Source organism: Phasianus colchicus, chromosome 5, assembly GCF_987193195.1.
Source record: "Phasianus colchicus chromosome 5, bPhaCol1.hap1.1, whole genome shotgun sequence".
NCBI classification, from domain to species: domain Eukaryota; kingdom Metazoa; phylum Chordata; class Aves; order Galliformes; family Phasianidae; genus Phasianus; species Phasianus colchicus.
The window spans coordinates 16,832,350-16,845,911 of record NC_143440.1 but is presented as its reverse complement, the minus strand read 5'-3'; the positions used below and the strand labels follow the sequence as shown (position 1 = coordinate 16,845,911).

Below are 13,562 nucleotides of genomic sequence, written 5' to 3'. Positions count from 1 at the left end.
CACTGAGCCCTAGGTTTTGTTATTAAACACATTTTTCATAGAAGCTCTTATATACCAACAACAGCCTACAGAACAGAGGACTGAGTCACTCTACTTCTGACCCCAGTGCAGCTTATGAACCCTAAGCAACCAAGATGATTTACAGAAAGGGAAGAAAGGCATATCTTTGTTGGTGTTTTCTCATGCCAGAAAACAGAGGCAGCTCCTCACCAAAGACATCAGAAACAAACCAAAGTTGAGGAAGCTGGGCAGTGAATAGATAGAACCAGGGCAACATAAACATAACTATCCCAAACATTAATAGGATACACTGAAGTCCAGAAAACTTGGCACGGCCCTGGCAGTGTGGGGTAATTTTGGCAGGCAGCGTGTGAATGGGGGGTGACGTGGGAGATATTATTAACAGAGGCCAGGGAAGGCTGACACACTACTGTAACACTGTGCTAAGAATATACATCAAACAAGGTGCAGCTGAACTCCAAACGTCATCAACAGCAAAGGGCATTTCTCCAGCCTGGTCCAGGCCCATGGCTCCTGCCAGCTAGGTTAAATGTCTGCTCTACAAATAGCAGTGGGACTTTCCAGGACACGTGCTGGGATCTGTAGGTGACTTCTGGATGGCTTCTACCAGGGACTGGAAAGGGCTTCTGCCCAGAGTCTCCTTCCATTGGTGTCCAGACAGTCCAGAAGCCCAGGGCACTATGAATTATGAATTCATTTGCTTGACATCACATCTGAAGGCAGCACACAGACATCCCTTAGCACAGGCAGGGAGACTCGACACCACTCAGCCTTGAGGCACTGCTGCTACCTAGATATTACAGAGAAAGAACTTGAGAAAATCCTCTTATTTCTCAGCCAAACAAGGCCAAGAACACCTGTAAGTTTCAGGGAAGAATTTGAAATAAACATTGTCACATGCACCAGAATTTTCACTGTGGGCTACCCATATGGAGCTGGGAGCTTGTCACGTGCTGCCCATAAGATCTGACAAGATGACTTGCAGAAAAGTAGCCTGCAGGCTCAAGCCTCTCTTCTGTCTGCACCAGTGAGCTTTGGTTCACACATGAGAAAGGCTGGAAGTCACACAGTGGGGAAGGCTGGGCCCAAGCAGACCTTTCCTGTCCTCTGACAGAGCACAAGTGCCCTGCAGGGTTGATTGATGTGCTTGTGACCACCATGGGACACAGCAGCTGCCGCTCTAGCCTCTTAACAAACAATCCCCCTAATTTCAGCTTAACATCTGAAAATAAGTGCTTGTGAGTCATAGAACAACCTCTGCTGGGGAGCTGGGACAGATGGAAGGGGCAAGAATCCGCCATACCATCTGATTTCCATCTCCCACTGGCTGCAACTCAGAGCCATATTTTTTACCTTCTTCCCAGAAAAGCACTTACGCTTTTTACAAGTCTTGGATGTATTTTACTGTCTCATCTCTCACTGAGGAGGAAAGGGCTTCTAATGTCAGCTCCCACAATTGAGGTACAGAGAAAAGGACCGCTGTACTTGGAAGACTCATTTTAGCACCCTGGCCATACTGACACATCTATGAATTTCAGGGAGGGGTTGCAGCTGTTCACACAACCTTTATCCAAACCCAGCTCCTCATTCAGAAATTGGAGGGGAAAGTTCAAGCCATTATCAGCTCTCAAATGGAGGTAATGAGGTTAGTGGGAAACAGACCAACTCATCTGGACTCATCACTGCTCCTACACAACAGGTGGGAAAAGAAAGAACTACCTAAAACCCTCTGTCTTCTTTGAGATTTCTGCTTGGGAATGAAATGTGGCCTGGAGATGCATATCCTTGTCCTTTCCAATCTCCTGTGTGAGTTCCCAGGAACAACTTCCCTCTGCTCCCCAGGAAGCTGCCTGCCAATGGGTATTTATGGCCAAAGTTAAGGCATGCATCATTCCTGGCTAGGAATACAGGAGCAGCTTCTGGAAAAAGGCAAGGGGAACACGTTGCTGCTAGCACTGAGCATGGAGCTCGCCAGGATTCCTCACGGTTATTTGCCCTGTTGCCTGCTCCCAGAAGAGCTGAAATAAAGCAGCCAATCCATCCCCAGCATCCACCTCACTCCCCCAAAACGCCCACCAGCAAGTTTGGCAAGAGACACCGCCTTGGCAGCCAGCTGTTGTTCCAACAATGGATGGCCAAAGAGACTGTGCTTCCTTAGGAACTATGGAGGGATTGGCAGGAGCTGCTGCCTCCGCCAACAGCAAGGAGCCAGCATCTCCAGACTCCTGCTTGAGAAAGAAGCAAGGACTCATTTAAACAATGCTGTCCTTTAATGAGGCTTTATCAATGAATGAGCATCACAAAGAATGCTATCTGAACACGCTATTTATCTCAGAGATAAAAACTGCACATTCAGGCAATTGATTACCAGTATATAACATGAACTAGAGCTCAGCATCAACTATGCCAGCTGGACTGTGCTGACAGCCAAGGCTGTAATTCCATGTTTTCCTTTACTATGATTGAAATCAGAATTTGGCCTGCAATTCTCTCTCCGAAATGTTTAAAAACTTTCAAGAATTCTGCATTAAAACTAGAAAAAATATCAACAGAAGAACTCACTGCTACAACGGACAGCCTAAACCACAGAGCCAGGAGATTTCTAGCAGGTTAGCACACAGTGTCAGAACAGCTGGAGCTCCATCATGAACCATCCTATTTTTTTTTTTTACAGCTCCAAACAGGCCTGATCACACTGGCACAGGCTCTGATATAAATTCAATTAGTAGCAACAAAGGAAGACACTTTGAGACCTTTGCAACTACCCCTCTGATGAAAGTCATGGTGCCCAAGGTGGGAAGTGCACACCTACAGTCCTGGGACAGCAGCTCCATGTAAAACTGCAAGTAAAGGTGACCTCTGGTGAATGGCTTAACACCAGAATAGCCGTGGGGAGGACTCAAGTCCCAGATGGTAGATTGCTGAGCAGACACCTGGCATGGAGCAGTTTACTTTCACACGCAGCTGCAGCTGTCAACATCTGTGGGTATTGCTAAGGTATTGCATTACAAGCCAGAGAATACAGGCTTCTCCTCCCACACACACACACCAGTGCTTGCAGAGCAAAGCCATACAGAGCTAGGGGAGCTGCCTCAGCCCTTCTTACCTCTGTACATGCCAAAGTAGCCTTCTGAACGAATAGTTTTAATGAGGCAGTCAGACCTGCGAACAAAACAGAGAGAGATAAACCACAACAGCTCAAAGGTGGGTGGGAGCAGAGGAAACAAAACTAATCTCTTGGAGTGGTTTTCATTCACAATGTCAGCAAAACCCCGAGCCGGGAGGGGAACAACGTCAGCCACTGAATGCGCCATTGTTCCGGCTGAGTCCGACTTCAGCCCCTAATTCACAGGGGCTTTGAAACCCCCGACTCGCCCCGCACATGCTGTCTGCTTTCTAGAAACACAAAAGGGAAAAATGTCACTGTGAGGGCTGTTTATCCAGGGTCCCCAGTGGAAAATGCGCATGCGATGCTCCAACAATCAGCTCCCCGTGCACATGCTTTTAAATCCAGCTCTGGAAAAGGAAGCAAGGAGGGGGGTCTAACCCGCCCAACACTCGACTTACTCCATGAAATCTGACACAAGGCACACAAACACGAGGTGACCTGAGCGCTCAGTCATCTGTGGCCTCCCACTCAGCTCCCAGTGCTGACTTTTAACACTCTGCCTCCCCTAGCAGCAGCAGCAGCAGCACTCGGGCTCAAGCCTGGGGAGGGAGCATCGAGTGCCACCGAGGTCAGCTCCTGACAGAAAGCTGTCACCTCCTTTGTTTTCACTGCATTTCCTTTAGATCTAAAAGCTCTGCAGAGTGCCGGAATTGCTTGGAGCCTTTTGAACACAAGCACACACAGTCCAGGAAGCCTCGACAGCACAAAGCTCAGTTGCTGGCTGAAGGTTGCTCTGAAGTCTCTGGGAAGGGCTAGATGTCCGCTGTGGCTGTACTGGAAGGGAGAAGTGTGCATGCATGTGTACATCATTAAGGAGCAAAAGGCTCTTTAAAGCAGTTATAAGGGAAATGTAGCTGAAAAAGGGGATTTGTTTCTGAGAGACTGGGCAACATAAAGAGAAAGCTTCATGTCTGCTCTGCAGTAGTGCTGAGCTGGGAGAGAAAGAAATGCAGGCTTCCCTTGAGGTCTTTTTGCCTTCTTTGGCCAAGGTGGTTCTTAGGGTAATACATTTGCAAAGAGCCCACCTGCAGTGCGGCCAAGCCAAGGCAGTGAGCCTCTCTGTTTTACTATGCCCCTGTGCCATGACTCCTCCAACCTCTTTGGCCACTGTCTTTCTTCCATATCCTCATCAAGCTCTTCCAGTGTGATGCTGGAGACAAGGCACCTTCCCCGAGTCAGCAGCGCTGCTCTGAAGAAGCCACAGAAGAGGGGAGTGGAAAGAGCTGCCTCCACACCACGCTCATACAGCCCTGCTGCATCACTGTGAGCCCTGCATCTCTCTCCCCACCCCACGAGCTACTGCAAAGAGCAATTAAGCCAAGGCCATGCCTGCCTTACTTCCTCTGCTCTGAAAAAGAGTGCCAGGAGCCACAGCTAAAATTATACAGAACAGCGCATGGGGCACACAGTCAAAAGCCCAGCTCTTCCCATACTCCAGGCCTGTTCCAAAGCATCTTTGGCTCTCTCAAGGGAAGATTTATATAATTTTTCCAATCAAACCATCCTACACTCCCATGATGCTAAAGGTTTCTTGAGCAGAGCAGAAGCAACACATGCTGCCTTAAAATAAAAAAGCTGAAGTTTCAAATGAATTCTTTGGCTTCCTGGGGGCTCAGCAAACACCTCTGAGATCTGGTATCAAAGGGCATGCAGTATTTCCTGAAAAACAAGCCCCTACAGCTGGGGAGCATAGATAAGCCCTCCCAATACCCACCTATCTTAAGGGTACTGCTGAGGACACGCTACATGCTTGGGAACAGCATCCTCTCAGTGCCATTCATTTGCTTGTCAAGGCAGTACACTGGACAGCCTGATGTTATCAGGATGTGTTATCCCTGTTAATTCCTTGTCCCTGCTGGCCTCTGGGCCCCCAAAAGACTCTTATCCCCACTGGTTCAAGCTCACTCTCCACATGTCAGAGCAATGTCTTCTACATTACTCATTCACATTCAGGCTTTGTCTTGAAAGGAGTCAGCTCAGATACACGAGGTAAATTCACTGTATTCCTTAACAGTGTTTCATCCCCCAGCTGACCATGGTTACAGAACAGATCTGCAGTTGGCTGCTTGGGATTAAAAGTCTCTCTCCTCCTGAGCCCCTCCAGAGCTAAGGCATGCTGCCACGTGCTCCCAGGGTTGGTGCCTACAAATCCTCCATCCTGCTCTCCCTGCTCCCTTGCTTGGCCCAAGCAAGCCAACTTGAGAAGAGAGGAGGAATGGCAGCAGGTCCCACTTCAGCAACGCAGGCGGTGCCCATCCTGACCTACCTCAGTTCCTCAGGTGCCTCTATGTAATAAGTTTGAATCCCTGAAACTGGAGGGTAAGGTGGCTGAGAATGAGGTGGAGGGACAACCTGCAAGCTTTTCTAAGGAGAGGCGGTTAGCTCCACGCTTGGAGACTGCCTCCTCCAGTAAAGAAAGAAGGGTGATAGTCATAGATGACTTCCTTCTAAAAGGAACTGAGGGCTCAATGTCAGCCTGACCCCACCCATAGGGAAGTGTGCTGCCTCCCTAGGGCACGGGTCAGGGATATCTCTACAAAGCTTCCTGGTCTTATTCGCCCATCTGATTACTATCCGTTATTGGTAGTTCAGGTTGGCAGTGATGATGCTGCCAAGAGAAGCCTGAGGGCTATCAAAAATGACCTCAAGAAACTGGGAAGTGTTCTCAATGGAGCGGACGTGCAGGTGGTTTTCTCTTCTATCCCTTCAGTGGCAGGGAAGGATCAAAAAACCCTCCTCATAAATAAATGGCTTAGAGGATAGCCAGTGTCACTCTGGTCTTCAAAAAGGGCAAGAAGGAAGATCCAGGTAATTACAGGCCAGTCAGCCTCACCTCTGTCCCTGGAAAGGTGATGGAGCAGCTTGTGCTGGATGTCATCTCCAGACAACTGGAAAAAAAGGAGGTTATCAGGAGCAGTCAGCACGGGTTCACCAGGGGAAGGTCATGCTTGACCAACCTGGTAGCCTTCCACAATGTTGTCACTGGCTGGGTTGATGGGGGGAGAGCAGAGGATGCACCTTGATTTCAGCAAGGCATTTGATACTGTCTCCCATGACATCCTTATAACAAAGCTGAGGAAGTGTAGGATGGATGAGTGGACAGTGAGGTGGGTTGAGAACTGGCTGACTGGCAGAGCACAGAGGGTTGTCATTGGCGGTGCAGAGTCCGGTTGGAGACCTGTAAGCAGCAGTGTTCCTCAGGGGTCGGTGCTGGGTCTGGTCTCGTTCAACATCTTCATCAATGACCTTGATGAGGGGATAGTGGCCACCCTCAGCAAGTATGCTGATGATACGAAGTTGGGAGGATTGGCTGACATGCCTGAAGGCTGTGCTGCTATTCAGCAAGACCTGGACAGGCTGGAGAGCTGGTCAGAAAGAAGCCAGATGAGGTTTAACAAAAGCAAGTGTAGGTCTTGCATCTGGGGAGGAATAATTGCATGCACCGGTACAGGCTGGGGGATGACCTGCTGGAGAGGGGCTCTGCAGAGAGGGACCTGGGTGTCCTGGTGGACGACAGGTTGGCCACGAGCCAGCAGTGTGCCCTTGTGGCCAAGAGGGCCAATGGCATTCTGGGGTGCATTAAAAAGAGCGTGGCCAGCAGGTCGAGGGAGGTGATCCTCCCCCTCTACTCTGCCCTGGTAAGGCTTCATCTAAAGTACTGTGTCCAGTTCTGGGCTCCCCAGTACAAAAAAGACAGGGACCTCTTGGAAAGAGTCCAGCGGAGAGCCACAAAGATGGTGAAGGGCCTGGAGCATCTCCCCTATGAAGAAAGGCTGAGTGAGCTGGGTCTGTTTAGCCTTGAGAAGAGAAGACTGAGATGGGACCCGATCCAGATCTATAAATATCTAAGGTGTGGGGGGCAGAGCGGCGAGGCCAGACTCTTTTCAGCAGTGTGTGGAGACAGGACAAGGGGAAACGGCCAGAAACTGCAGCATAGGAAGTTCCACACAAATGTGCACAAGAACTTCTTTACAGTGAGGGTGATGGAGCACTGGAACAGGCTGCCCAGGGGGGTTGTGGAGTCTCCTTCTCTGGAGATATTCAAGACCTGCCTGGACACCTACCTGTGTGACCTGGTGTAGGGAGCCTGCTTTGCCAGGGGGGTTGGACTCAATGATCTCTGGAGGTCCCTTCTAACCCCTATGATTCTGTGATTCTATGATTCTGATTCTGCTCAATGCCATGGGCTGAGGCTCTTCAGTTGCTGCTGCCTGCTACCAGCCAGCAACTCAGGGTGCGGAACACAGAAGGAACGAGAGTCAAGGCGAGTCATGAGGCTGCATCCTGACAGCACAAGGAGCAGAGAGCGCTGTAACTGTCACAGGGAGCACCAGACTGGTGCTTGTTGCCTACAACCAAGTTCACGCATAATTACACATCAGCAGCTAGAGCACGGAGGCCCAGAGACTGAAACACTCAACACAGAGCGCTTCCTTCCTATTCCCCCTCTGCTCCAAATTCACCTGGGCAGGGATGGGGAGAATAACCAGTGTGGAAGAGCAAGAAGCAGGCAGCACAACTTCTTAACAAAGCAGCAGGAGGACAGGACACACACACTGCTTTCAGTCCCAGCCCTCTTTTGCCCCTCAACAATACAGAAAAATTTTTAAAAACTAAGGCTTGTCTCTGTACCATAAGAGAAAGTATTTCATGCTAAGTACAGCTCATGTTCCCACAGCAGACACGCAAAGCACAGATGGGCTGGATACACATGTGCCTTCCTTTCCTAAAGCTTGCAGCACAATTTTTTGGACAAAGGACTGATAGGAAACTACCGTATGTGTCAACCTGTGATGTTTCAGAAGGACTGCACTACAGCGTTCAAGAGCAGGAATAGGTGATTGTGCCCTTCTTAAAGCACGCAGCAAAGGAAGAGGTTGTTACCTCCAGTATGACAGTGAGGGAAATGGAAGAGCCAGAGATTTCCCCAAGCACTTGGTTGTGGCCTAGCAGAGAAACAAACCAAGCTTTCTTTGCTGAGCCCTGTCTGCCCTTTTGACCAGTGCTGATGAGCAGAGAACACACTGCTCCCAAGAAAGGGACATAAACAGATGCGCCCTCAGCAGATCTCACCTGCTGGGCTCAGCAGCCAGAACAGACACTTTGCTTGTTTTAGCACAGCTTGCTTTGAAATTGTCCCCTGGCTTTCTTGGGGACAATCCGGTTCCTAGAAATGCTGAGCTCACCTGAAAGAAGTAACAACGTAGAAGGATGCCCTGCTGAAAGCCCAGTGGCAAGCTGCCCGTGCACACAGTACTCACATGCTGGTGTACATCCGCTGGCCATTCTGCTGGTTCTGCAGGCGAGTTTTTGCCAAGTCAATGGGAAATACACAGGTGACCCCAATCAGCCCAGCTATCCCTCCATTGATCAGCTTGGCAGGTAAACTGTAAGGAGACAAGAAGCAGATGTCTTAGTTCTGGGATAACTCCAGGGAAGGGAAAGAGGAAAGAATGTGCTCATAAGTGCAACCAGGCAATTAGCATGTCACTGTGTGATAAGGCTGTCCCACCCCAAGCATGCAGAGAGCTCTGCCACAAGGCATAGCTCAGCCTTGCTGTACATATGGGGTAGGAGGGAAAGGCAGCACACAGCACCAGGACAAACCACTGCTGGCAAGGACCTGCTTAGCATCAAGCAGTCTGTGTGGCCCTGACCAAAGTCTGTCCGGCTGGCATTCAAGGCAGCAGGTTTGCTGGCAAGTGGTTCCCAGTGCTGTAATCAGATACACATCTAATGAGAGGTTCGTGGCATGTCACCTGCTCCTGTTACGTGGGATAGAGCGTGGCAAAAGCGCGGCCAGCTACAGATCCACAGCCATTCCCAGATCCACTCACTGCTGGGGGAAAAGACACGTGAGCCCAGCAGAACACTGGCAGCCACGTGGCTCGGTGGGCTGGCAGAGCAACATGCAGCACAGAGACACGAGCTCGTACTTCTCAGTAACACCAAAACCTGTTGGCTGAGCGTGCTTCAAAATTGTGGGGTTTTTTCCACTCACCCTTCTGTTCCCAGAGGGAATTCCTGGAACCTGGAAGCAGCACTGATTGAACACCAGAGCAGCTAAACACGAGTTCCCAGCAAATTCAATTACTCAAAATGCCCAGTACTTACATGCTCAATAAACCACTACACACTGAGACAAAGGAAGCCTGTTGGAGTCAGCTCTCTCCAATAAAGCATGGGACATGGTTCCCTGAACACAGGATGTGTTAGATATTAAAGTGATGGCAGACAGCAGCCATGCATGAGCATACAGCTGGGCCAGACTGCAAGACCTCGAGACTCTGCTGCCTCAGGGATCCTAGTATCACAGTCAGAGAAGGGAATAGCATTGCCTGCAAACTCACATCTCAGGACACAGGGAAATTTCAGACAGTAAATAAGCTTCATGGTGTACTCCTCACCTAACCCACTGTTACACTGTGTTGAGGGCAGAGCAATACATGTGTGCCAAGATGGAGGTTCCTGAATCTATAAGACTGGACCATACCAGCCTCCCCACGTTCAGTTCTGAAGTCACTGCTGGCAGGCTGCAAATGCCAGCCATGCGTTGTGCAGCCTCAGCTCTGTCACCACTTCTCTAAGTGTCTCTGAGACACCCAGGGCAGGCAGACACTTGCCTCTCACAAGCTGTTCCAACAGTGAAATCACCTCAGGGTTTACATCAGGTGGGAGTGAGGCACAGGCACGTGGCAAGCATCTTGCCCATGAATCACTGATTTCAGCATAGACCCCAGGGAACCAGCCTGATGAGTCTGGGCAAGCCAAAAACTTGGGGCAGTGTGGGCTGCAGAGGACATCTCGCCTTATCTGCAGGTGAGAAATCCCTGCTGAACATTCTCACTGCATCTGAAGCCAGGTATTCAGGGACCCCTGAGCACTGCAGAAAGAAACTAGTACAGACAGTGCAATGGTATCTGGTGAAACATTCAGATAAAGTTACATGTGTACAATTTCAGAAATGCAATGCCCTTGATCTCACCTTGCAGCAGACTGCTGCTGTGGATTTTAGTCTATTTTGCTAAGGGTCGACAGACCTGTGTCGCAAGGGAAACGGTGTACAGTGTATCCTTCAAGCTTCAACAGATCTCCTTGCTAGGCTAGTGACCACTGCATTTTCATGGTTCCAGAGATGGGAAGAATGATTTAAGCAAGATATGGTGAAGGAATCGGGGCATAGGGAGGTTCCTGAAACCAAGGAACAGATGGAGCTGGGCACTGCACCTGAAGCAAAAGCTTTTCCTTCATGACTAAGCCACCCCACGTCCTAGCTTGGTACTTTCTGCTCTCACAGGATGAGAACACACCATGCTCTCTCCTATTCTGCACAGTGCCTGCCTCTCACAGCCCACAGTACAGTGCTTAGTGAAATGGGGCCAATACAGACTGCCATACAAATAAAGCCACTTGCTTAGTTTTACACTAAAATGGGTAGAAAGACATTCCAGTTTTACTAATGCTCTTCTCCAGTCCTTTTAGCAGCTCCTGTTCACAATGCCAAGAGGACTTAGAAAGGGCTGGAGGAGGTCTCAGGGAATCATTTCCCTTCCTTGAATGCCAGGTTTCAAGGGGCCACAGACATCTGCTCCCTACACTCTGCTAAGACTATCAGGGACACACACCCGCCAGGCTTCACAAAGGTGAATCTCCGCATGCCTTTCATTAATGTAAGGGAAGAATGCCAAGTGCTCTCCAAATTAGGTAACTGATGACAGGCCAATCTGGGCACATAGACACTCTGCAATGCTGTCTTGTTATCAGTGCAGCTCAGAACTCTTTCACTTGCAGAAGGAAGGAGGGCAGGAAGATATTGTGATCGTGGCACATGCTAAGAAGAGGAAGCCCTCCCTCTGTAGCATTCAGACATTGCCAAATCCTGGTCCATGTTTCATTCACCCACTGATCCAGGCTAATTGCTTACCTCCTGTCTTGAACTGGCAATCTGGAAAGGCAGGTGTCAGAGAAGGGCCACACAAATAAATGGCACGTAGGAGTCATTCACCTCAGACAACATTACAAACAGTAAAAAGTCAAACCTAGATGTAGTACTGGACAGATCCATTTGGCATAGATCTTAGGAAGCTAAGAGGACAGTGGTGTCTTCTGAGAAAACACATCCCAAGTCATTTCCAGAGAGGACTCAAATTAGCCTCTGCATATGCCAGGGCCAATGCTCTTCAGTTCCCACTGTGCACTTCAGAGTTACCAATTATTGTTGGCACTTTGTGTTCCTGTAATCACTCAAGCATTGAAGAGCTATAGAAGAAGGGCACAAGTTTGCATGGACTTTGTAGTTACAAGCAATAGACTCCTGGTTGGCCAAGAAGCCAGCTTTGTTCCCTTAAAGCTATCAAACTGAAGTCAGCAGGTCAAGGTGACCTTTGAAAGAGGAAGCAAAAAGCAATGGACTCACGTAGGGTCAACACCAGAGGACAGATAGAAATGAGAAAAATTAACAAAGCAGAGGCTGCAACAACATGACAAAGACACAAAACAAGAAAAGACCAAATAAAATAGGTAAGAAAGGAGCAGCAAAAGAATCAAAGCTGTTTATGGCCAGAAGAGAAGCTCAGGTGATTGTTTCCAACCTGCCATATCGCAGAAGGGATTGAGTTGGAAAGACTTAAGAGAAAAATTCAAAGCACAACTAAATTTATCTTTTTTAAAAGTTACCTGATCTGTTTATCAGCCATTTAATTCCAACTTGATCTTGTTAAGAACTGGATTTGTTCCTTCAGACAGTTCCTCAACTACTTCTTCAGTCACTCCTTTTCCAGTTTAGCTTCTTCCTGGGAAAGGAGAGAGACACCAAGGAGATAAAGTTGAGAACTGGGCACTTACACTCTTGCTGGGCAGGCTGCAGGGTGAAACAGGCAGAGAAAGAAATGACTTAAGAGAGCACCCGGTCTCCTTTGATAGAGGAGACTGAGCTGCTGACTGAGCTCCCGAGGGAGCCTTATAAATATATGTCTGTGTATATACAAATATAGATGCACAAATGGAAGGAAGAGCTGCCAGAGCTGTCATGCTCCAGTAGCACGTGAGCAACCTTGGGTACCGCTGTTCTGGATGCCAATGCACGAGCTCTGCCAGGCACCCAGGACAGCGGTACCCAACACTGCCCTTCCAAACCATCAGCATATCCAGATCCAGTCCCCTACAGGTCTGCACTCCAAGACAAACAAATGTCACTGCACGATGCCACGCTTTCGTGAGGCATCTCAGCATCGCTCAGCCACTCTTCTCCCTCTCCCCTTCTAGTTGCTACTTGGGCGGTGAGACCAAAGCAGAGGAAATTTCCTTTTCCTTTCCATCAGGAATGGAAATTTGCCCCTTGATTGCAAATAGGATTTCTAAGCTTCATAGAATTTCACTCTCAACACAACTCACATCCAAAAGAGTAGCCTGTTTTGGCTTAGTTTAATTTATTTCCCTATCAATTTATCCAGAACAAGACCAAAATATAAAAACAAAGTAGAGAGGCCAGCTACTGCTGACAGCCTGTTATCCCAGCACGGACAAGCTCTGTACCAGGAAAGCTCTCATGATAACATCTACAGCCTCAACAGGATGTTTGTGTTCCTTGAAGCAGCAGCTCTGACAAAACACACACACACTGCATGCTCCTGACACCCCATTTCAAGCTCAGGCACACTTCCTGTGTGCTGCACTGCCCCCCAGGAGTCCATGTTGCAAAGGGCACCCCAAGAGCAGACAGCAAGCCTGCTAATACACAGCCCTGTGAGACCGACTGAGCTTCTTACCTGCTCTCTAATCCCTTCCTTCTGTGCAACCTCTTGGCGTCAGCCCTCTGTCTGCACAGTGACTGCAAAGCCTTTGCTGTCCATCCCTCCAGCAGTGCTCCTGCTGGGTTAAAAGCAACCCTCCTGGTTTCAGAACAGGGCAGAGGTACCACGATCCCTGGTGAACCGAGACCCACACAGGCTGTATAGCCACAAGCCTCTACTGCATCCTCTGCCCTAACAAAAGCTACTCAACCAGCAGATGTGATCATCTAGCACTTGATAACTGTTTGTACAGCACCTGGCACAGCAGAGGCCCCAGTGCTCACAGCCAGGGGATTTTAATGCATTATGGGATTTTAAAGCACTGAGGTGGAAAGCTTGTTTGAGCTCTGTTTGTTTAAACAGAGCTCCAGCAAATGACCATTTGCAAAACAAACTCAACTGCAAAATCTACCTGAGCACTCCAGAATTCCCTGAGGCCTTTAAAAGAGGGTGTGGGATGAAGCCCCCTGGTGCCCCATTGAAGACTGCAGGGAGAGGCAGAGCCCAGTTCCTTCCACAGCAGGAAAACAACTGCTGCAGTTAGAAGCTGGAAAGAGAATGCTCAAAATCTTATAGGATAT

The 13,562-nt window shown here is 49.0% G+C and overlaps 1 protein-coding gene across 5 annotated transcripts in view; it reads right to left on the bottom strand.

Moving 5' to 3' along the window:
* Positions 1-13,562, bottom strand: part of SLC25A22 (solute carrier family 25 member 22) — a 38,893-nt gene that overhangs the window by 13,902 nt on the left and 11,429 nt on the right. For 4 of the 5 annotated variants that reach the window (XM_031608942.2, XM_090140657.1, XM_090140656.1 and 1 more), the window contains exons 2-4: positions 11,867-11,982; positions 8,452-8,577; positions 3,128-3,183 (exon numbers count right to left, since the gene is read on the bottom strand). In XM_031608942.2, the coding sequence (XP_031464802.1) occupies positions 3,128-3,183; positions 8,452-8,577; positions 11,867-11,886 (202 nt within the window). In that variant the 5' untranslated portion in view covers positions 11,887-11,982. The remainder of the gene's footprint in view (positions 1-3,127; positions 3,184-8,451; positions 8,578-11,866; positions 11,983-13,562) is intronic. The other variant, XM_031608943.2, reaches the window with a different exon arrangement.